The 25,731-nt window shown below is 39.4% G+C and overlaps 1 protein-coding gene across 1 annotated transcript; it reads right to left on the bottom strand.

Moving 5' to 3' along the window:
• Positions 1-501: 501 nt before the first annotated feature.
• On the bottom strand, positions 502-22,805 carry rel (REL proto-oncogene, NF-kB subunit). Its single transcript, XM_084735709.1, has 11 exons — positions 22,729-22,805; positions 21,490-21,528; positions 19,113-19,252; positions 17,786-17,934; positions 15,468-15,559; positions 6,040-6,180; positions 3,280-3,384; positions 2,863-3,081; positions 2,715-2,780; positions 1,866-1,940; positions 502-1,730 (listed from the first exon to the last, which is right to left on the bottom strand). Exons 1-11 carry the CDS (start codon positions 22,733-22,735, stop codon positions 826-828), a joined length of 1,938 nt encoding a protein of 645 aa, XP_084591835.1. The 5' UTR covers positions 22,736-22,805; the 3' UTR covers positions 502-825.
• Between the last annotated feature and the right edge of the window lie 2,926 nt (positions 22,806-25,731).

Here is a 25,731-nt window from a genome sequence, read left to right as displayed (position 1 = left end):
TGAAAATCCCAACAATACCGAACCCTATTCCTAACAGAGATGTCGGTAAAACTGTTGACAGTACGCCTTGAACTATAAACAAGATCAGTTGTGAGTCTTTTTATGAGTTGTTTTATTTTTGTAAAACTTTCCTTAAGCTGAAAAATCATAATGTAAAGTCTCCAGGTCGAGTGGGAACTTGTGGGCCAGTGGTGGAAACACTACTGTGAATATTCAGTGGGTTGCACACCCACAGATCTAAACCCAGAAGCTGGAAACCTTTTTTTGGTATCTGCACCAGGTGAGCAATTCTCATTGGTGTGAAAGGGCACTTCTTTTTCCTGTATTTAATGCATTGATGGTCTTGTCAGCTTAAAAATGGGAAGCCAAGATAGCTTACCAAGTCTGTGAAGATTCTCAGTCATCCAACAGCAACTGGACTTTGCTTGAGGTTCTTGAAGACATTTGACCTTAGAGGTGAAACATATTTAAGAACAATAAGTGAAGTCCAGTTAACCTACAGTAGTAGCGTGACAGTGTGTCAAGTGCCACATTTTGCCAATCAAGCACAGGACAAATTTTTGGTGTTGTCTTTGCTAAAGAAGGAACTAGTCTGTAATCATTGTACTGCCTTAAAACAATGCTTTTGTCTGGTTATGGATCAAACTGGCGGCCAGTAATTTTGCTCTTAAGCTCGCTGTTGTGATAACCCAAGCAAATGCCCACTGAGCCTCACCAGGCCAGAATGGGTGAAGGAAAGTTCCTGGCTTTGCAAGGCTAAACAAGACCAGTGCATTCCTTGGAGCTGCTTCTGTTTATTACTTGATACAAAAAACGGTAGTCCCTTTAGTCGGTTTGCCGAGATGTTTTGAGCCAGTCAGCCACGGTTGCAAAGTGGACTTCGGTGGAGACCATGCTGTTGTTTGAGTAAGGATTTTGCAGATTTTTCAGAATCTGGGAGTTGCTCATATTGTCTGGCCTCATTGGATCCATGTTGTTGCCGTTGCTCATAGGACGAGGAAGCAAGTTGGTGTAAGTATTTCCTTGGGTTTCTCTTGGGGACTGCATGAGTGTAGACTGGGTCTCTTGTCCCCCAGTGATCTGGGGCTCCTGCTTCAGCTGGAAGCCAGTTGGAGGCACTGCTCCTCCGGCCAGGCCCTTCAGAAAATCGTCCCCTTCCATTACCTCTAAGAAGGGGAAAGAGCCTAGCCCCCCTCCACCTCCAGGTACTGACCCGTTGTAGGTGTTCTGCATTGGATTGAGGGTACTGAAATTGGGCCACGCAGTCTGGAGACCCTGGCTCTGGTTGCCTGGTTGGTTCTGGGCGCGGGTCTCAGAGGTGAGCTCCTCCCTCTGGTGCTGCAGGTGGTAGAGCGGCTGGGACTCTGGCTGGCTCATTCCCGTGGCCTGGGGGACTGTGTCCAAGCACTGCAAGTCCCCTGGGGACAGCTGTGGGAGGGGGTTACTCTCAAAGTTGCTGTGCTCCGCTCTGTGGGAGTAACCAGACGCACGGTTCTGCTGCTGTTGCCTGCTGGTATTATGACGTGGCAGATTGCTCATGGCACCAGACTGGTTTATGGTGACTGTTTCCATTGAGATTGCTGGGTTGGGATTTGACCATGGATGGCTGACTGGTACATTAGGAGTCTGTGATGACATCATTACACCCTGAGGACCTGGTTGGTAGGGGTGGTTGAACACAGACTGGTGTTGCTGCATCGTAGCAGTGGGCTGTTGCCTCAGGTACATGTCTGGAAAACATAGCGACATTTAGTGTTATAGTACGGCAGAGTTATCCTGATCTGGACGGAAATCTTGTATTTGACTTAAAGAGAGTTCAGATTTTCTGAAGTGTATTTGTATGAGGTACTATTCAGCGTACTTACCTTTCCGCATGTGACTCATGGTACTCTGTGACACTGCCTTTGGCCTGTTCATACCCAGACAAGCAAAAGGACCACCTAAAGAAAGGCCACAAAATCTATATTAAAATACATACATGTGTACTGACATGCAAAGGACGTGGTTCATGATAGAAGAAGGAAGACAAAGATCCAGGAAGTCTTGTTTAATATTTCATCATGCAGACAAACATGGTTGTCCCCCACAGATTGCTTCTAAATAAATTATATAATTAAAAATATATCTTTAAAAGAAGCCAGCTCCACTTTTAAAATAATTCACAGATAGGGTTTTGTTTATGCCAGCGGTCAGTGTGTGTGCATCTGTGGCAAACACATCATCACAGGTTAGTTAATGTACCGAGTAAATGATATGTGTGCCGATTGTGCCTGTAGATGAAAGTGACTAAATAAAGAGTCTTAGTGGTGGTGTAACTAGAAAGTAAAGTTTTTACTGTGAAAAAATGTCCCTGCCATAAAACACCAGTTTTAGAATGGAGTTTGTTTAAAAGTCTGTCAATCTGAAAGAATGTCGGGAGCAGAGGGTATTTTAACGTGAATAATTTACATAAATTGAGCTGACCTATCTTTTAAAAATAAAATTTGTAAACAGAATAAAGTAACATAGGATGTGGGGCTAAAACCGACCTGTTTTCTACTTCTGTCAGATTATAGTAAAAGTTCATGTAATAAGCACAAGCTGCAATTAAAATAGAGACATTTGCTATTAGGCAAGACTTCTCAGATCTTGTTTTTCATACAAAGGATGTCCTCATACATGCACACGTGGAATCATACTGGGCTGTGCAGGTTGTACAGGACCATATCTCTTACCTGACAATCCTGATATCCTCATCAGGTTCTCTCTTTTGCGCTTCTTCTCATTGTAGCCGTAAGGATCTGCAACAAACGCAGAATGGTCACATATATCACCTGAGTCTAACTGAGAACTGGGTCTGAAGTTTAATAACAGGCTGCTCACCTTTGTCGTCGGGCAGATATCTGAAATCCATCGGCTCACTGACTTCCTGATCGGAGGGTCGGCGCAACTGCATGTGCACAGTGATGGACTCGATTATGGAGGTGTTATAGTAGGGCGGGGTCTTGAAGACGATGGCCACTTGGCGATGAACGTCAGCCTGAGAGAAGGAGCCTTTGGCTTCCCAGCCGTCAGAGGAGAAGAATCGCACCTCAATGTCATCTGGAGGAAAGAAGGATGATGGGATGACAGGAATGGGAAAAACTGAATGAACACGCAAAGAGATGGGCACCATCGCCATGGAAAGTTAAATGGATGAATGGATAAATGGATTGAATGGAGATGAAAGGAGAAAAAAATGGATGAAAAACAGAGCATACAGTAAAATGCAAAGGTCTGCAGAACAGTGATAGTTTGTACCTTTCTGTACTTTGTCACAGAGTAGGAAGATTTCATCCCCTCCTTTGACGCTGCCACTGTTCCTGTTGACCCGACAGATCCTCAGCTCGGCTGTGTTTGGAGCTCCTGATGATGCAGAAACAAGCTGTTAACATGCAACCCAACGGATGCAACAAATCTAACAAGTCAGACTGCTCCTACACGTAAGAATGATAACATCACAATCTGCATTCACTTGGTTATTTTTTTATTTAGCTTTTATTTAACCAAGGTCGTCGCACTGAGATCAAAGATCTCTTTTATAAGGGAGACCAAAGGGATGTTCTGCAAAGGAAGCTCAACATCGGCAGGCTTTCATGAGCTGGTTTGACAAAACCCAAAACCCAGGTCAGAGATAACAGGTATCACAATGGTGGTTATCAACTTTCTTTGTTAACTCAGGCTTTCTTCTTCAGGCTCTGTGCGTGTTCACATAAAAAGGGTTTGGTGCATCATTTTACTCTTTTATTTGCATGAAATAGACTGATCATGAAATCCCTATTCCAGTCAAGATGAACAAGTTGTTATAATGGAAGCTGATTTTATTTATAATGTGACGACTGCACATTAAACCTTAAACTTAATACAGCAGATTTAACATAATTCTTAGCTGTCCTGTAATGTAGACATAGAAATCACTCTAATGTTTGGCCAAATCAAAGTAAAATGATTTTTTATTGAATACTCTCCCTGATAAATAAGGTGGACTAATCAATTTTCTAATCAGCGGTCTGAGATGTAATACCAGCAGCACAAAACAAACTTAAAGTCATCATTCCAAGTGATCTATTATTTTAGTGTTTGGATGATCTGCTGTGTAACATTTGAAGGGTTAATATGACATGAAGCAAACAGGAAAAATGACTTTCTGCATCACCCCCCCTCTTTTATACTTGCCAACAACAATTACATTTCTGATTTATTTATTTATTTTAACTTGGGTAAACAAGCATCTCCATATAGATTAAACTATTTAATTTCAGTTAATATCACTAAACTTAGATTTGCTAAACTGAGATTACTTTTTAATTGTGCAACAGAGCTCTGCTTCATTTTAAGTCTGGATTTACTCAAAAACCTAGTTTTTCTAAACTCTGATTAGAACTATTCTTAGATAAAAAATTAATATTTGCTGGTGCAGCCCAGTCTTGGTATTTAAAGTAGATACCAACTCTTAAGCTTTATTGGCTCAGTCTAACTCATCCAGCTCAGAAAAAGACCACATTCAGTTTACAATCGAGGCCTCACCAGGTTGAGTCACATGTCACATGCCTGCTGTGAGAAGAGGAAGTGCTCCATGGTAACGGTGTTGTTTGAGGCCAAGTGTGTATAAAGAACTTCCTCTTTCACAACTTGTGTGAGGAACACTGAACTAGTTGCAGAGTGCTATAGAGTGCAACACTTGAAACAGTGTCGAGAGAACATCTACTGGACACAGTCTTGCAACAAACACATACGTGCGCAGCTACAGGTACATACTGTATGATCTGTACGCATAAACACTTGTGTAACTTCTCAATTCTTGCATAGTGGATTAATTTTTACTTCATTTTTGTAAGATGGGCATAAAATGCTAAATTCTGTATTTTTCCAGCTGGAATGTATGTCCCCATGTTTTAGTATCTAAGTGACTAATGCGGACAACAGTTTTTCAGATTGGTCCTGTATTAAGGGAGATTACTGCAGGAGGCAGAAGTGAAACTAAACTTGTAATCTTCATGGGCAAATGCCACTTGTCCAGTAAAAGTGCTTGTTTTTGCCACTGATAGTCTCAGGTTGTTATTCTAAGTGTCTGACAGAGGGAGACTTTTTTTTTTTAAATGAGTAAGAGGTTTTGTTTAACCAGGCACAGCTGTTTTATTGCTCTCACCAACCTCACAAGACTACCTTAGCAAACATGGTAATTTATCATCATAAAATGCACTTAATTCAAACATGACGGAAACAGCATCCAACATCTTGGATCTTCTTTCCACTGTTCGAACAATCACCAGCTCTGGCTTGGTTGGAATAAACTCTTCGGTCAGGGAGTTAGATGTGAAAATATTCTGGCTGTTCACGCTGTTTATCCCCTCTGCTTCTCCAATGTCTGACCTCCCTCTCATTCCTCTCATGATATTTCCACATTTAACACAGAAAAAAAAACAGAGTTGCTGATCTTTTGGAATAGTTGAAAGATGAACATGGACATTTTTGGTGAGTTTTATTTTGTTTCTGTAAAGTTTGAATGAAAGTGACGTTGATAAAATTACCATTTGTCGAGAACAATAAAACAGCTTTTGCTGGCTAAGTAAAGGTCTATCTCTGTGGGGATCCTTTCCATAATGTTGTCAGACACTTAAAATAAGAATCTGAACCTGTCAGTGGCAAAAACAAACACCTTTAGTGGACATACTTTAATGGTGTGTAGTTGCCAGTAAGGATTATGTCGCAGTTTAGTTTGACTTCTGCCTGCTGCAGCACTCTCGCTCAAAACTGGACAAAAATTAAACACTAAAAACAGGTACAGGTTGAAAAATAATGAAGTTACCCAGTTGAAACTATGAAATTAGCTTCACGTTACATCATCATCAGTTCTTGAAATACCCTGTCAGTTGCACCCTGAGCTTGACACACCTAACATCAGGCAGCTTTTTTTCCTGTAAGTATAATTATCTATCTGACGGTTTCATAATGTTCTAATCTCTTGTAATTGCCCAACATGGCGTCACAGTTTGAAGAGGACAGATCCCAGCCACTCACGGTTGTCGTAGATGGGGTTGGTGACGATGGGGTTGAGCTGTCGGGTGTAGTGGCCGTTCTCGTCCTGCAGGAACACCTGGATGCACAGGCGGACCACGTTCAGGTCGTACTCCTCCGTCTGCAGCAGCTGCTCGCGGGGCACTGAGGTCACACACACACACAACACACAACACACACACACACACACACACACACACAGGTGTCAATATCACAGCAAGGTGAGGCATCATTACAAAAGACACACGAGCAGCAACATGAGCAAACAGAGTACATGTTTTGTTATTAAAGGGCCAGTTTACCCAAATAAGATGCAAATGCTCTGGTGAGCTCGGATAGTTTTGCTTTTATGTCCTTCAGAATTACTCATCTCTCTCCACTGGTTGAGGAAATATTTAGATCATTTACTTAAATAAAAGTGTCAATATCACACCATGAAAATACTTGATTGTGAGTTAAAGTTCTGCACTGAAAGTGATACTTCAGATCATGATAATCATCATTTTAAATTAAGATGACTGAAAATTATATAAAAAAAATTAATCACAATTACAAGAACTAAAATACAAGGCAATTTTTATACTGTTATATACAATATTATTACATTTTTTACTATTATTATTGATACGTTAATGTGTAAGCTGCATTTTACAGTTGCAACTGGTCGAGCTCGAGCTAAACTGAGCTATTTAATAAAGGTCACAAACTATTATTATTGTCTAGGTGTAAGCGTGGAGGGGATCATGCAATCACTTCTGTTAGTGCATGTGTGAGTGCGTGCTCCATCAATGAACCTGAAGCTTGTCTGCAGCTAATCTCACATACCACTGACTCCAATCAGCCTAATTTTTTGTGCACATTGAATACTTTATCCTCAAGCACCTCTGTGAGTCCAGATTCTCAAAAATAAATAAATAAATTAATTTAATTAAATAAAATGACTCCACGGCAGCAACAGTCATGACCACTGGCATTTGGTTTTGAGGTGGACCTCTTCTTGTGAACGCGATATCTCAAGAACGTCTTGATGGAATTTCATCAAACTTGGCGTTAACAACCAACTGCACTCAAAGATTAAGTGAATAGATTTTGTCAGAAAACACTCTTAATACCTTTTGTTAAATTCCTTCAAAGTTACAGGTCAATATATGCGTAAGTTCCATAATGAATTCCTATATGAGTCTGAACAGACATGGATGTGAAGCGTAACCTGACTGGTTGGTGGAAACAAACAACTGTGAGGCAGTAATTCTATTTTTTTTTTTTACTTCTCTGTTTTCATACAATCATTGACAGCTGACTTCTCACTCTTCTTAACCGGCTGCAGGTGATGAACAGCTGCTTTGAAATCTTGTTTCGAGCTGATGGCATTGCAGTAGGTGCTTCACCGCCTGTTGCGTGGCCACCTGCACTCTGCTGAGTAACCTCCTCTAGTTGTTAGTATTATCACCACCGCTGTTACCATTACTACTGTGCTGCTGTACGTTCTCTCTCCTCCTCGGTCGGTGGATTATCTTGAAGATACACTCTGATGTTGAGTTTTTCTGTTCTTTGCAATTACATCATTAGATCAGATAGATTGATATTTAGTCTATAATGTGCTCATGTTTGTAGGTTTGTGTCTGTAGGTCGTCCCCAAAACCTCAACTTTGAATTAATTTAAACACGTCACAGATAAGCGTCCTCAGCCTACACTCAGCACACTCTGCACACACTCACTCACATATGCAAGCGTCACACATGCCGCCCTCAGAGGCAACACACACCTTGCAGCGGAGGGGGGGGCTTCTACTGAGAGACGCCCACACACACACACACCAGGCTTTCACATCTGCCCACTCTCTCTCCCTCTGTCTCTCTCACTCACGTCGAGGCCATCCCCGCCTACAGTGTGTCGCCACGGTGACGCTCGCCGACGTCACCTCAGAGTGGAAAGAAGTATGTGTGTGTGTTTTCTTAACACGGATGAGGCTCCCTGCATGAGTGACCACGATGGCTCCTGACGTGTGTGAAAGTGGTGGGACAGTAGCGGGTGTCATATCTTAAACTCTGTGTTTTGAGTCCTTCGTAAAATATTTTTCAGTCATTTTCAAAATGCCAGCACTAACAGTATAATACCAGAATTTTTTTTTTTTTTGCTGTTCCAAGCATTTCCCATGGTAACAATACATAGATACAGAGTCACAGAAAACAAATAGCTGTGTTGCAGTTACACGTGAGCTGTGGGGAAACTCCTCATCCTGACTGATGTGTCACTGGACGTGTTCAGTGCAAACAGGTATTGTTCCTGCTCTGCCTCTGCATGCACTGCTGGCACCAAACATCATACTTCAAGGCTCAAATCCAAGTCAAGTCACAGGTCAACGGTGCAATTACAAGCCTTTCTGAATAATTCTGCTTAGTCAGAAGTCATCAAATCTGTGGCAGGAATCCCCAGTTGTGCAATTAACAAGCAGAGAAAGAGAGCCAAACAGCTGCCAACAAAAAGTTTTAACTTCTGCTTTAGCAGTTTTGTGATAAAAGATATAATGCACACGATGACACCAAATAACCTACGTCTGGTGTCAACATGAAACTCAAAAACTCTGATATTACATCACAGCCATCAGCCAAAACATGTCAGCCTCCCAATGACTTTCATGACAATGTTCAGACTGTCTGACCTGCTTCACTGTCTTGTAAAGACACAGCCAAACAGAAATACATTTATTTGCTTCTTTCCAAGAGTTCGATAGAATATTAACACCTCTCTCTAAACTGACCTTAAGTTGATGGTTAGCTTAGTTTATCATGAAGACCGGAAACAGATGGAAACAGCTAGCCTGGCTCCAAAGGTAAATCAACTAATTAACACATTACATGTGTGCAGAAACTGAGGTGTACAACAAGACAGAGTTTGTTTCCTTTAGACAGAGCCCTTCGTGCTAAGCTAAGCTAAGCTAACTGTCTCCTGCTTCATATTTTGAGTTTAACTCTCAGAGAGAAAGTTTTACCGTCTTTTAAAGACAAACGCCCAACAACCTCAAACAATGTAGAAGTATGTGGCAGAATTTGCAAGAATATATAATGAGACAGACATCACAGGGGATATTAATATGCAGTGTTCACTGAACACAGAGGGAACTGAAAGTTGTGCTAAGATAAGACAAATATACTTCATGGATATTTTAAGATGCAGTGAACAACTCTGGACAAACATGGCTGATTTTTGAGTCTCATTCCCAGGACGTTTTGGTAACGAGACTCAACAATCAACCATTTTACCCACATGTGAGTCTCCATCATGGGCTGAAAACAGAGCCAAGAGGAGGAGGAGAAAACCTCCAGTTTTCTATCAGACCACTTGAATGACATTATACCTAAAGGCACTGTTTGCAGGTTATTATGAAATATGCTGTGGTATGAAAAGAGGTATCAAGTATTGTTTCTATATACCAGTAAATAAGTTTAAAAATCTTGTATCCACAACAAATTTGATTCAATTGATTGTTTTATTTTCAAATCTTCAGGCATTTTCTTTTACAAATCTGTCTTTTTTTTCATTGAAAATAACCCAGAAGTCTGCAGAGAGTCTCATCTCTTGCTGCATTTACTTGCACACAACCCTTGATATGTATATTTAAATTTGATTGTCTAAAACTGGGGTGGCAGCTGACACCCCAGACCACCTTTCTAGATCTGCCCCTGCTCAATAGCCATGTTGTGACAGTACTGTAGGCACACAAATTATTAACACAAGATCTTTGATAACTAATCATCAGTAATGTGACTATAATGACTAAGCGGGTAAAGACAAATAATAGAACAGCTGGAACAGTCTGGTAAAAGACAACATTTGTGTCATTTAACAATTTCTAATATCTAAGATGATATCGATATGTTGCCCAGCCCAGTGTGATCACAGAGGAGTTTTAGTGTTTTGAACAATGACACCAACAACAATGACGCTGGAAATTCGGCGTCTTTGGGCTGAATGGTCTGTTTGTAACCATAAAAAGTGATGCAGCTCTGCTCTACTTCAGATTTCTGTTGGGTCATCAGGTTTGTCTGCTGTAGGAGGCTCAGATACACACAGTGGAGAAACTGAAGGAGGCAGAGATGAAGGCGCGCTCATGTATGAAAGCGGAACTCTTATAGAAAATATTGATGGAACATACTCAGGTTATGTGTGTGTGTGAGTGTTTGTGGAGTGCAGATGCTGGACAGGTGCAGGAAAGTGGGTTGGAGATAAAACTAGCGGTGTGTGTGTTATGGAAAGAAAATGGGCCCAGGGGCAGCGGGCATCGTGGCCGCACGGAGCTGCAGCTGCTTGGAGACGAGGTCATTGGCTGTGGTGGCGGCGGTGAGGGGGATAGTGATGATGATGAGGGGGTCGAGTGGGCGTGGGCGGGTGAGTGGTTAGTGTGAAGGTGGGAGCAGAACATGAGAGTGAGAACGAAGGGGAGGCAGGTGCCAAGCCTCACCACAAACACTCCACTGCAATGACTCACAATTTCAACAAGTTTCAGGGTACACATCACTCAGTGTGTGTGTGTGTGTCTAACAGAGGCTGAGGCTATGACTACACAATCATATATTACATCATGTATATATATATATATGTATATATATATATATATATATATATATATACACCCATATTTATCATAGGAACTTTCACAGTATAAAACTGCGTGTTCTTCTGATATCAGTGTTAATGTTTTACAGCAAAATGAAACAATAATCGAGGATGGTTTGGATACAAATAAAGCAGACTAAATAAACTAAAATAAAAGTATAAAGACAGATGGGAAAGAACACCTCTGACATGTTCATCTTCCTTACTAAAGCAAAGACAAACAAAAGGAGAGGTAAGATCTTCTTCATGAAAGAAAGTGTCCATCTTAATAGAACCTGGAAAAGACCAAGTATTATTCTGCATTACTTTCCTCCATGATGTTATTTGTCTGCGCTGATTAAACTGAGGTTTAACAGTTAATCTGCCATCGATGTTTTGAGTTTCCACGGTAAGAACGATAACTAGCAACTATACTGATGAATGACAACGTTGATAACAGCGGCACCGAGCAAACGCCTCTCCAACTGTGTCGGTAACTTAGGAAAACTAGATAATGATTACCATATCATTATAATGATGATGATCTAATACTGCTGTACGTCGCACGCAAGTACGACTAATAATTAATCTGCTGGTTATTTTCATGATTAATAGTTTAATCAATAAAATGTGAGCCTAAAGACTCTTCATTTACTATCATAAATGACAAAGAAAAGCATCAAATCGTCACATTTAAGAAGCTGCAACCGGCTTTCAAACATTTTTGTTTAAAAAAATATTAAAACTATGAATCTATTATCAAAATAGAATAGAAATAGAAATTTTCATTCATTAAATCACTCTGAATGTGAGCCCAACAATATCATTCGCCATCGCTGTGGCGTTTTTAAAACAACACATTTATAGTTATTGTTGTAATTAAAACATGAATAATAATAATTAGATGATAAATAAAATGATGGTCAGTTTTGATTGACACTATCAGATGTGTTAATTTTAACAATTTATTGTTGAGGTTGTAGTTTGCACTGATATTGATCTGGGCTGCAGTAAACTGAGAAATGTTTCAACTGGAAGAACATCAGAAACACATTTCAATATGATGCATTCCAGTGCAGCATCACCACAAACTTGCATTAAACTGTATAAATGTACCTTAAAAAATGGCCAGGGAGTGTCTGTGGTATGTCTTGTATGTGATCAAAAGATTTTGAGTAGTGCAACGATGTTAAGAAATAATTAAAAGCCTGTGGATGTATATCACCATTTGAAAAACCTGTGAAACTGAGAGAAAACTGGGGTAGAAATAGAGAAGCCGGCAGAGGGAACAGTGATCTAAAGTGACAGGTGTGTCACTGTTGTTTTATATCTCTGAGAGAGACAAAATGCAAATATGGATAAATAAGATTTTGCGAAATGATGTTTAGAAACAGCATCTGATCGTGAGCGTGAGCTGAAAAAATTGAGAACTACAATTGAGGAGCAGATTACTTGGAAAAGAAACCACTTTTGTGTTACACATGTGATGTAACCTTAACATTTACCAGGTGTACCAGCACCACCTGTGAGACGAGAGGGAACAGTAATACAGAAACATGTTAGTACGTCACACGTAACATGTCGTTCTCCGCTCGCCCACACCGATGTACCCTGAACAACATGTCAGACGCATGAAACGAGGCGAGTTCAGGGAGTCTGAGTGCGTGTAAAGTGTGTTGAGCAGTTTGCTGTTGGGGTGAGGGGAGTATGATCAGGGAGAGGGGGGCATATTATCTGCCCCTGACACAGGAAGCAGCTGAGTTTCACAGCAGAAGTGATCTGCAGAGAGGGGAACGTTTGAGCCATGAGAAAGACACTGCGCTGCCCATCTTACAAACTGGTGCAAGAAGTACTCAGATCCTTTACTTGAGTAATAATAGAAATACCCGAGTCTGAAAATAAAGTCCTGTATTCAAAATGTTACCATCAAAAGTATAAGTAGGAAGGACTTTGGACGACATCACACCAAATCTTTACATGTTAAACTTAGATCTGTTTTCTAATTACCCATCGTATTTGAAGACGATTACATACGACATCGTCCACGACATTTATTTGAAAGGAAGATGTCAGATGTTAGCCAACCCTAGGGACAGTTGTAACATGATCAGGGGATGGTTTAACATAAATTTCAATTTTTTGGCTCATTGATGAAGGCGCAATGCTGATCAGAGTTTGATCATTTTAAGGTCGAACCAGACCCTGCTGTGAAAATAAAAGCATTTAATTGGTCTTTTAATTTGTGATTTTTGAGTTTCACCATCCAACGAGAGACTCAAACAAACACATTTTGTGTCCAAACATTTTTTGATTCACTAATTAACTTTTGTCCTTTTTTGTGTTTTTGTTGTATTAATAACCATACAATGCCTAATAATATTACAATAATATTATAGTATTATTAATTTATTTAGCAATATTAATTAAATAACAGTTATTGAGTCTTACATTGTTTCTCATCTCACTTTAACATATTGTTATGCCTTTAACGTCTTTTTTTTTTTTTTGTCTTATGTCCTATTCGTATTGTTCTGTCTTTTTGGTTATTTTTCGTTTTGTTAAACCCTTTTTGTATTGTTATGTTTTTTATGTCTCTTTACATCGTATGGTTTTTATGCCATTTTTCGTCGTCACATCTTTTTTGTACTGTCATGTCTTTCGCATTGTTTTTCATGTTGTTATGTTGTTTATGTCATCTTTCGTTGATATGGTCATGTTACTTCTTTTTGTCATTTTTCATCCTGCTATGTCTGTTGTGCATAATTTGGACTGATAAATACAACAAAGTAATGTGTTATTGTTCCAACCATCAGTCTTGTTAATGTCAGGAAGATGCATGCAATGATGCAAAATAAAAATAATCAATTCCAATCACATGCATTAAAACAAAAGTAACAAGCCTGTTTAGAAAATGTAAGGAGTATAAAGTACAGATATCTGTTTGTACTTTGTTACTTCTCACCTCTGCTACAAACATCAGTTCAAAAGAGGCTACAAGTGTTTCAGCTCTTCAGCTTCTCAGATCTAAATTAGCTCCTTCATTTGAATCTAGAATTGAGATGTGGTCATATATGGTGAAGCTCAGTCAGTAGACAGAGCAAGACACTAAAAATGTCAGCCAAGGTCATATCTCACAGCAGCCATCTGTTTCTGTATGCAGTGTTTGAGCTGTGCAGGAGTGAAGGTGAAGTCACAGGTACCAGGACACTTTTACAAACACATAAAGTAATAAATCAAAGCACTGGAGCAAATAACACATATGTGAAATACACGTGTTTAACCTCATGCAGTTTGTAAAAATGTATGATCATGTTTCATATAAGTTTACAGATCAACACCAAACACACAAACTAAAAGCATACATGCTGAAATCAAACCCGATCATAAACCTTCTACTCCCTCCCTGGTTTTACAGTCCTGTAAAGCACCATACCCTACTTTTATCATCATCTCTGAGAGCTGGGGAACCCCCTCGGTCCACCCTCCCCCTTTTAATGAATCCTGCATTCCCAGCTCTCACGTGGCATCCTGCACTGTGCTGAATTGAGCAACTGTGACCAAGAATGGGGAAGTAGCTCAACGCCTGTTTGTACACGAGAACCGCTGTCTGTCTGCCTGCACGGGAGCACCGCAGAGTGAAAACACGCTGAGGAAATGGCATTATGGTAGACAGTGCGGTGGCAAGACAGCGGACTTACGACTTGATGTTAGGAAAAAGTGCTCGAAGTACCTGAGAAGTGGGTGAGCCGGCATTTGAAAACAATTCTTCTGAATTGTTTACAACCTGTTTAACAGTAACAACAGCAGCAACAACAGCTACAGTAACCAGCAACACTGATAACAGCAACTGAACCGACCAATTACACTCTTAACTTTGTCCACGGCTCATCATATACTGATATTATCCACTGACACTGACTTATCAGAGATATATTGGTATGAGCAGAGTAAAACGTTACTATATTCATTACTATATGTATTCAACGTTTAGTCAAATAAATATAATATATTTAATTTAATATAGGAATATTTCAGATTATTTGAAGTGAGTTGGTATATTACCTACAGCAGTTGTACAAGCACAGCATGTACTGCTGCAACAAAACATATTTTAGCCTCTTAAAAAGGTCCATCTAAAGAAAACAATATTAATTCCAGCATATAACATATATTATCACATAGTGCATATATAATATTTTTACTGCTTTACTTTGCTGTCCGAAAGCCTTTTCTGGCAGGGAACCACTGTTTCGTAAGCTAAGTATCTCTCTTTCCAAAGCCACCAAACTCCATTGACAAAATTAGTCATTTTACCTTGCAGAATAACTAAGTTTCTGGTCTATTGCTGCCTCAATCTGCTAGTTTGTTTGTGTTACTGGGCGACTTTGGTGGATCCAAACTATCCTTTTAAAACAGCAAAGTCACACAAACACATCAACAAACTAACCGATTGAGGCAGCGGTAGACCAGCAGCTCCTGTGTTCTGTGAGGTAAAATTATGGATTTTGCCAATGAAGTTTGGTGGGTTTGGAGAAAGTGATATTTGGCTTATATGACGGTGGTTTCCTTTTAGAAAAGGCTGTCAGATGGCAAAGTAAAGTGATAAAAACATTACAAATATTGCATGCACTTAAACTGATATTTATTTTCTATGTGGTTAAAATCTATTTCCATTTTTTTTTATTTCTCAAATCAGTGCTGGTCCTGAAAAAACGGCTACCCGCATAAGTGGGTTGAAAGCACTGCTGTCAGTCAGTGTGACGTGTATGAAAGGTGACAGATGAAAACAGAAACAGACAGAAAATGGAAAATCGAAGCAGGAGGGACGACTCACCGTTGAAGGGGTTGATCCCTCTGGTAATCCTCTGTCCAATCGCATCTTTCACTTCCCTCCTTCTCACACACTGGATACCCAGATTCTGGAAACTGTATGAATAATGAATAACATGACAGGGCCGTGAGAAAGTGACAGACGATAACAGCACTGCTATAAGCTGACTGTCATAAACAAAACACACATGGGGCCACACCTGAGTGAAGTATGATCTCAAAAAATTAAGCAATCGTGCAGTTACTGTAACCCAGACTCCATCTGTGCACTCAAAAGGTTTATTTCTCTCAAATTATGTACACAAACATGTTAATGTGCACTTCTGCTTCACATGTGCTTCACAATGGGCTACAGATAACATTTTTTTTTCCCCAGGAGGGCAAAGTCATGATTGGCTAGGACTTGTTGCTGTGTTTAGTTTAGGTTGGTTAGCTTTAGGCATGAAAAGTAATTGTTAAATGTTACGTTAAAGGAAAAATCTGTAATATATTTACTGTAATAAATCATGGAAGCATGATGGAATACCATCAGAGATTAAGGAAACATGTTAAGCTAAAATAATTGCTTCTTTGACAACAACGCTGCAGATGCATTGAAATTTGAATCAGTTGAACAGTTTTTAGTTGCCTGTTTCATGTGATTTACAGTTCAAATTAATGCCGAATCTTTGCCAAATTAGTAAGTGTCTGTTTATGACTTGTAAGAAATCATTAATAATCTTGTAGAAGGAGTAGATGTTTCTAACAGTTAAATTGAGAAAAATGTTAATGGAGTCTGGCAGGCAGGGACTGAGCTCAAACCCCAGACTGCAGTGCAGCTGATCAACTTGCTGTTGTCAGTTTACAATGCTGCATGCATCCTGCACTCCTGCAGTGTTCCTGCAGTCTGCAGGGCTTTCCCCGAGGACTCTCTTCAACCATAGATCTTATATTGATGAGGATTTCCACCTCTTTTATACTGTTCATTTCTGCTTGTGAATTTACTACATATTGCTCTTTCAAGACTATCAGGGTATGTCAATCAGAGTCAGAGTAGGGTGGGTCATGGCTTCGCCCTCCTGGGAAAAAAAACTGTTATCCGTAACCCTGTGTGAAGTAGCCATAGTTTGTTGTCTAATAAATGTCTGTTTTCAACATCAAACTGCACATCTTAGATTGTCCTTTTATTGTGATGAGTTCAAGACACACCTCTGTCATAATCCTGCTGCTTAATGAACATCTTGATCACTAACATGGATTTAAACAAATTTGTGAACATTTGAGAAAAATAAAACTTTAGTGTGCACAGATGAATCAGATTAATCAAATCAATCAATGAAAAATGGGAGCAAAAACAAAAGTGTTGGGTTTATATTTTTGTTGAGTATATTATCAGAAGTATGTGTGAAACATTCAATCATAAGTACAGTGTCACAGTGATCATCTAATCAATTCATCTCTGAGTCCAAGTGGATGTTTGTACCAAATTTGGGAAAAACTGGTATCTGTGGCACATGTGAAGCAGAAGTGCTCACCAGCATGTGTAAGAAATCTGTGAACTAAATTTGAGATAAATAACGTGTTTTGTGTGCACAGAAATGGCCTTAGATCTTGTAATAATCAGAGCCAAAACAAAAGAGTTGCATTTATATTTTGGTGAGTATAACTGATCACATAATAATGATTTTCTGATCACGTTTGACTCTGTCGGACAAATTCCACTGAATTACACCGAAGGTCTGAAAGTCTAAATTAGTCTGATTTTACTACAAAAGTCCATGAGGGATTTGTAAATTACACCAAAGGATACTGACTCATTCACACTCTCACACACATGCACGAATACACACACACACACACACACACACACACACACACACACACACACACACACACAACCTCTGTTTTCTCTCTCAGACACACAGCAAATATGAGTGATGTCACTTGGGGAATTCCCATATTGCCATCCTCATCACAGACATGGTTTGACAAATATGCTTTGTGTGTGTGTGTGTGTGTGTGTGTGTGTGTGTGTGTGTGTGTGTGCGTGTGCGTGTGCGTGTGTGTGTGTGTGTGTGTGTGTGTGTGTGATTTGCTCTATGAGTTTCTCTTGTATCTGAGAGGTCACTGATTTACACTCAATGCTTTCCGAAACCGTCAACTGAAAAGTGAAATACTGTTAATAGAGAGCAAATTAATTGCATTGTGGTGTGTGTGTGCGTGTGTGTGTTTGCCTATTTTGATAATGCTGATTAAGACTGAGACTGTGGAGATAATCGCTCTGATGACGACAGTGACAGTGAAGTCAGAGTGGTGTTGGCTGGAGTGGTGTTCTGAACTCACGCGATCACTCTGCGGTCTGGACCAAACTCGGCCTCGTAGAATCCGTCTTTGCAGTCCTTCCCCACCAGGTCGTGTGGATGCGGTCGGTATGGCTCGTTCTTCGTTACCAAATAAACGCGTACTTTCCCTTTACCGCAGTAATTCAGGATCTGTGCAGGCAGATATACTGTTTATACTGATACATTTACATGCAAACGTCTGTAGAAAAACACATGCAGAGGTGAAAAAGAGCTTTGAGTGTTTTTCTGTAATAACACAATCGGATTCAAATAAACATGTTAATCTTTGTGGCTGAGGAAATTAAAAGGACAGGTCACTCCAAAATCAATCATATTTTTCCTCCTACCTGTAGTAATATTTATGCATCTATATAGTTTTGGCGTAAGTTGCAGAGTTTTGGAGGTATCAGCCGTAGAGATGTCTGCCTTCTGTCCAATATAATGGACCTAGATGTCACTCGGCTTGTGATGCTCAAAGCACCCAAAAAATACATTTGAAAAACTCAACAGCAACATCTCTATACAGAAATGAAGACCCTGTTACTCAAGATAATCCAAAGACCTTGTTGTGAGCAGTTTTAGGAACTACTAGGGTACTAGGGTACCGTGCATCTACTCATGGATGAGAGGCTCATGCTTGTGGCAGCGCAGGACGTAAACATAAGGGCTGAGCGAAAAAATTGACTCTTAGATGCATCGTGATTCTCTCTTGAAAGAAAACTTCTTTAAACCAATCACAAACAGCTAAGAGGTTGTTCTTGTTTCCAGGGGACTTTGAAACCATAGATGGTGAATGTTGCAGTGCCACTTGAAACAAGCGACCAATGGCAAACCTGCAGAGTACATCCAGTAAACCAGTTTTAAAAGTAGCAAGTCATACAGGTGAGCAAAAATAAATCACGTACATGCATTCAGAATTTTGATGCATTAAAATGCATTGAGAATCATTTCATGATTGTATCGTAACCCTCTGAATCAGAATCTAATCGACTCATGAGGTACGTCTGGTAAACGTTAATGACGTCCTCCACGGCTAACCTACTTGGTAGCACCACTAAGCTAGCTAGTGTGGTGATACAGTAGGTGGGTCATGATTTCTGAAAAGAGAGACTGCTGTTGAGTTTTTCAGATCTTGCCACTTCATGCACCAAAGGCTGAGTGCCATTTAGTTCCATAACACTGAAGAGAAAGCAGACATGTCTGTGGCCAAAACTCTGCAACTCAAACCAAAACAATCTAGATGGATTAAAAAGCGCTACAGGTAAGAAGAAAAATGTGCATTTTTGATTTTGAGGGTGAAGTGTCTCTTTAAATTTCCACTGACTGACCTGCAGACTCGGGTAGGTCCTGTTGTTGTCGGAGCTGTTCTCTCCCGGGATGCTTCCTGCAGAGCGGCCTTCACACTTGTACCTGAAGCGCATTCCCCTCTGCTTGGGCTGCTCGAAGATCTGGATCTCCGGCTCAGCCACTGGAGAGACAGAACAGACCATGAAATCACTATTTTTCTTTATTTCTCTTTTTTGTTTTTAAATGGATGAGCTCATCCTCATCTTCCTGTTTTTGTTCTGCTTCCCATGTTCACTGCTAAATCTAAAATGGACTCTGGCCTGGTTCAGTAAAATAATAACCACTGGTTCAGTGCAAATTTATTTTACTGCACTGTGCAGCTCAGTGCTGTTCAGCTCCCCTATTAAATTCTATTAAAACATCTTATCTGTCTGATCTCTCACTGATACTGTAGGGATAAATGACTGTGCAGGGCCTGTGAAAAAAGCTCCAGGAGCATTTTGTGCTGATGTGTGACTTAAACGCTGCTCAGTGTAAACTTAATAAACCAATATTGATTTACTCTTCAGTGTTGTCACTTTAACCTCATTTTTGTCACGCTGTTCAACTTGATATAAAACACCTTGAGTTGCATTCACTGTCTGTCAGAAAGGTGTCTTCTCTTTTAGATTTATGATCCCCAAACAAAGTGTATGGGTGAATTTTTGGACAATCAACTCTGCAAATAAATAAAATAACTGCTAACCAGATTAAAGTCTGTCTGAGCTGAACTCCCTCACTGTCTGCTGTCACCTGTCTTCCCTCTTGTCCCTGCATGCATGTCTGTTATTGTTGGTTTGCTGTGTCAGACTGATTGATGTATTTTATATTTACTGTGCATGCTTTTATGTCTGCTTCTGCTTTGCGTGTTTTAATGTCTAACAATGCAGCATAATGCTGTCTTTAGTCCATGTTTCTTATAAATATTAATATTTATTTATTTGGTTTGCATGAGTTGTTTTATGAGCCTCTGTGTTGCATGTTTTTAACACAACAGACAATGTAGAATAAGGTTGTCCTGAATCATGTTTCTATTAACTTTAATAGTCTCTCTTCCTTTTATTACTGTTCTGCATGCTTATAACTGATAAACGATGAATAACCCTGTAATTCTAATCCTATATTCTGTTTTTAGGGTCACATCCACATCCACAGCCTTCCATCCAGATTAAAGCTAATACCAGGAGTTTTTCACTGGGTACAGGTCTCAGTTTATTAATGATGTCTCCATATGAGCTACACAAGCAAAGAAGACCATCCATCTGAGCAGATTCTCCTTGAAATCAGATGAAAAGAGTCTGTGTTTGCATTTCTTTGGGCAAAGTTACAGAGAGTTGTAAGTTAGCCAGTTAAAAAGAAGCAGGAGCAGATTTTAATTTAGATAATTTTATTTTTGATGCTATATTTTGTGGTTATTATGGTGGAAACACCATTGCTTTTGCCCTCAGGTGCCTCCAAAATCAACAAAATATTATCATTCCTTGTAGTAGCTTTAATTTTTGACCCCTCACTGGAAAGAATTTGGGCACCTTTGGTCTACACATTGGTTAAAATTATGCAAAATGTGTTTGAAAAGTGAAGCTTTTAGAGTGTGGTTCTTCTTCTCATTGAAATAGACATTATATATCCTCACTTAAGGGTCTAAAATCTTTCAGCATCAAATTTATCCCGATCAGACATATACAAGTCTTTTAAACTGCAAATCAAGAAATCAGAGCTCACTAAAGAGGCAAATCTCAGACACTCTGCATTTAAAAAACAAAGCATGAAAGAAGTTTGTCGCTCTACTTTGATCCTTTTGCATGAAACAAAACCTGCAGCACATGATGCCTGACTGTAAGAGAGAGGAACTAAAACTGATCCGGGAAGTGCATCTGTTTTTGGTGTGCACTGTTTCCATTTTACAACAGAAAAATGTTTTAGTGGACATGACAGCCAAAGTGTAGCGTTGACACACAGATGTGATGTTGGCCGGCTAGTATAAAACAAGTCCTGTTACATTTCTGACATAATTAAGAAATGTAGGTTTGCCAATAAAAGCGGCTCAGCCTGGTTCTGCCTTCCTCTTTTTTTGTCTGCTACATTCACTCCAAAGACAAAACTTAGACATGATATATCTCAAAAGTCACACGCACTCACAAACATTTATAACACAATATATGATCTCTCACACCACAAACTACAAGGTTGATGATCACAAGAGACACACACACCACACCACAGGTCTGAAAAAGAAAGCAATGCTTACCAATAAAACAAAATGAGGAAGTGAAAGACAGTGCAACACATTCACAGGCTGTTTGGCTCTTAGAAAAGTTTTGGCTTGTGGAGACAAGCAGCTCATTTTGACACCAGACAGGAGAATTAAAATGTACTTACTGAGGTGTGGATCGTCCCCTAGCATGGAGGGCAGAAGAACTGAGGAGGAAAACGTGACAAATAGGAAGTGTTTACATGCAAACTGCATACAAAACTGCACAGCATAGAATTTCACTCAGACGTTTGTAGTAGGGCTGCAATTTATGATCATTTTCATTATCAATTAATCTGTCAACTGTTTCCTTGATTACTCCATTAGCTATTTGGTCCATAAAATTACAGGAAATGGTGAAATATAGGTGACATTCTCACATATTCAATTTACTGTCATGAAGAAATCAGAAAACATTCATATAAGAAGCTGAAATCAGAGAATTTGGACATTTTTTCTTAAAAATACGACTCAAAATGATTAATTGATAGGGTGTTTGATCCATAAAATGGTGAAAAATGTTGATTACTGTTTAGTTGACATCCTAAAGTGTTTTGTTTTGTGTACAACCAAGAGATATTCAGTTTACTGTTTTAAAGGAATAAAGAAAACAGAAAATAATCACATTTAAGAAGCTGAAACTGAAGAATTTTCTTAAAAACATGACTCAAAACTATTTATTGAATAATTGTTTGGTCCAGAAAATAGTGAAAAATGTCGATCAGTGTTTCCCAAAACCCCAAGTGGCGTCCTTAAACGTCAAAGATAATCAATTTACTGACACAGAGGAATGAAAAAGGGGAAAATTTTCACATTTAAGAAGATGAAATCACAGAATTTGGATATTTTTCTTGTCTTGTTTTGTCCACAACACAAAAGATATTCAGTTTACTGTTACAGAGGACTAAAGAAACCAACAAACAGTCACAACAATAATAATAATAACATTTAAGAAGCTGAAATCGAAGAATTTGGACAGTTTTCTTTTTAAAAAATGACTCAAAATGATTATTTGCTTATCAAAATGGAAGCAACTGGCTGATTAATCATTGCAGCTGTAGTGTTTTGTGAGCTCATTCAGCTCTGCTAAAGCTGTCCTGTAATTACGGGCACTGACTCCACAAACACTGTCAATCATCAACAAGGGGGAAGTTTCACTGTGTTGTCAAAGTGCCGAGCAGCATTTCACTTCAGAATTAAACATTAGTGCTGCTATTCTACATTTAAGCTCAAGATATTCAAATAAATAAAGTTACTCATGAGTCTGAACATGTTTTTGAATATCACAGGCTTTGATTATCAGCATTTATTCTCATTCTAAACCCTGCCTTTGTTATGATTCAGTAAATAAAGGTGTTTCTACTCACCATCCATGATGCACACACACTCACACACTCTCAGCAGTGTCACAGGTTGTATTGTCTCTTGGAGAACTCCGAGCTGAATGAGTGACAGAGGACAGGAAAAGTAATTTTTGTTGGAGGAGACTGGGGAATTCCCCTCTCATCAACGCCCACTTTTCCGAACTGACCAATGAGAAGCTGCATTACTCACAGCCGCTCTCAGGGAGGGATCCCTCCCCTTTACACTGCCTGTCTGAGCCTCAGAGTGCTGTGAGGTTTAAGGGGAGTTCACCAGCATGTGTGTCCTGCAATATAAGAGGCTGTGTGAGGGGAGAGCAGGGAGACACACAGAGCCGAGAGGAAACACACGACAGCAGGGCTGAGTTTGGAAAAAAAAAAAAAGAATAAAAAAAAATGAAATGTAAAACTGTGCAGCTGTTCGTTGTACTGCAAACCTGCTGCATGTCACCACATGCATCATGCAAACTCACTGTGGAGCAGGGAGGCAGCATCATGCATGGATGCCTGATGTATTCAACACTGACAGTAGGAACTGTTGATGTTGATGGAACAGTAACACACAGAAAAGACGATGTAATAAGACCAAAACAACATGAAAGACGTGACAACGTAAAGAAAAGTAACAAGACTAAAATGATGTAAAAGACTCGACAAGACAAAAACACTGTAAAAAACCCAACAAGACGAAAATGACAAGAGAAAAGAGGTCAAAGTCGAAAACGGCATGAAAGATGTAACAAGACAAAAATGACATAAAAGACTTAACACAACAAAAATGATGTAACCAGACAAAAACTATGGAAAAGACAACAAAATGAGAATAGGGAGACTCGACTGTGAAGAAAAAGTGAGGTTCAGTGAGTTTTGCACAGATACGGCCTGTAGAAAAGTCCTTATACTTTGAGTACATTTAAACTTTTACACGTGTTCACTTTTGCCACCTCTGATTAAACCCATAAAATCATTTTAATATGAGGATTTTGTAACATCTCACCCAATGTCAGCTGGGATCGGCTCCAGCAGCCCGTGACCCTTACGGAATAAGAGGTTACAGAAAATGAATGAATGAATGAATGAATGATTTTGTAACAAATTATTAATTTTCTTTGGTAAGTAACAGTACAATAAGCAGGATAATGAACAAAAAGCAGGTTATTAAAGTGAAATAAACCCATTCAGGATGATTCAAGATGCCAGGATCCTGCATCACCATGTCAGGGTTTATTTCGCTTTATTTCATGGCCTTGTCAAATACTCGATTCTGATTGGTTTATTACAGCCTTCAGAGGGCTGTTATTTCTGTATAACAGACCGCTGCTATGAAGAACAGACTGTTGTTTGACAGTTTGGCTCATAGCCTCTGCAGACACAATGAAATCATTTTTTAATCCTTGAAAACATCTTTAAATTAATATTTTGGATCAAATCATTGATTTTGCAAAATAAACCCCTTAAGGTCCACTGGTGGCCCTCAGAGTGCCCTCTAGTGGGCTGCAGAGGCAGTGGTAAATGTGGCAATGGGTAGATTAGAATTGAAACAAGTAATTAATATTATTAAATAATTATGCTCAAGAATTCACATACATAAAATGCATAATTTCATTGGCCAGCAGAGTTTTATCACCAGGCCAATCACAGTTCATCATCATCAGGCAGAGACAAGCGTGACTGGTAAGCTAGCTAACATTCGCTCAGACGCAGGGACACGAAACAGACTTTTTTTTAACGAAAAGGTGGGAGACAAACGTGAACCAGTCACAGCTCCAAAGAGTGTGGTGAGGAAATATGACCCCGAACACATTTGCCCTCGATGAATATATATTAAAAGTTTGAATAAAGTTTCAAAAGCAGCACTGTACCACAATGGTCAGAGAAGAAAAAAGTATAAACTGTATTACACTAATAATGCAAAATATTCAAGTGTGTTAGCACATTTTAAATCTTATCTGATACTAGTTGAACAAAATATAAATCTAAATACACAACACCAAAAATGTCATGGTGGGAAACTAAAATGATGTTGAAGGCAACATTTACATTTTACCAGTTTAATGCACTTTATTTGATGAGTAATTAAACTTTACTATTCTGCTAATACGAATCTACATTTTTCTAGAATGTAAAATGTCAGAAAAAGACATTTTCAAACCAGTTTGGCGGAGAGAGATGATGCAGCTGAACAATGTGAGGAAGGTAAAGGGATTCAACATGGCCTCATGTGACAAATTAAAACACTCCTATTGGTTTCCTCAGGGCCCTGTCTCTCTTTTTTTAAGTATTACACTGTAATTAAGGATATATTGTGTGAATATAAAGTGCCAAAAATGGGTGTGTTACCGGGTGGCATCACTGTATCATGGGGGGGTTAAGTCTGGATTTATAATGGTGGTGAAATCCTGTCACAGTTTATTTTTAATTTTTCATTGATTTGAGATGCTGGATTGTTTCGAACAAACAGAGGTGGGTCTTAGATTACAAAAGGTTGAGAACCCCTAAAATAGGGCACTACTCGCTCTTTGAAAAACCCACGCTGGTAAAAGGAATTGTTTGACATTTTGGGAGATGCACGACGGTTTAGATCTCGCCGAGAGTTAGATGAGAAGATATGTACCCTCCGAGCGATCAGCTGGTCAGTTTAGCTTTGCATGAGACGAAACAGGGGAAACAACCAGCCTACCAGCACCTTTAAAGCTCGCTTACCCTGTTTCTTTAACTCGTATTAAAACCTACGAGTGAAAAGCTTCTTGACGGGTTACTCCTTGGCTGGGAGCAGTTGCTAGGAAACCTACAGAGATAAGAGCCAAGAAATAGTTCCCAGTTAAACAGCAATGTGGGGATTTTACACAGATTAAACAAACAAGGTATAACCTTTTAATAAGTGAGTTTGGAGGTGCTGGTAGGCGGATTCTTTTGACCTTTAGACTGAAGCGTGCCAGGTGTTTGTATGCCTCCACAAACCATACAGCGTTTTACATCCATGTACAGAGGAGGACAGAGGATAGATAG

This window comes from Lutjanus erythropterus, chromosome 14, assembly GCF_056507025.1.
Source record: "Lutjanus erythropterus isolate fLutEry1 chromosome 14, fLutEry1.hap2, whole genome shotgun sequence".
In the NCBI taxonomy this organism is placed as follows: Eukaryota; Metazoa; Chordata; class Actinopteri; order Lutjaniformes; family Lutjanidae; genus Lutjanus; species Lutjanus erythropterus.
This window is presented reverse-complemented; position numbering and strand designations above follow the sequence as displayed.

Excerpts from the sequence above, each read along its gene's own strand:
- rel (XM_084735709.1), bottom strand. Across the intron at positions 19,253-21,489 it reads AGGGGACGATCCACACCTCA|TGGCTGAGCCGGAGATCCAG; the intron begins GTAAGTACATTT and ends CTGTCTCTCCAG. Across the intron at positions 1,731-1,865 it reads CATGAGTCACATGCGGAAAG|ACATGTACCTGAGGCAACAG; the intron begins GTAAGTACGCTG and ends TATGTTTTCCAG.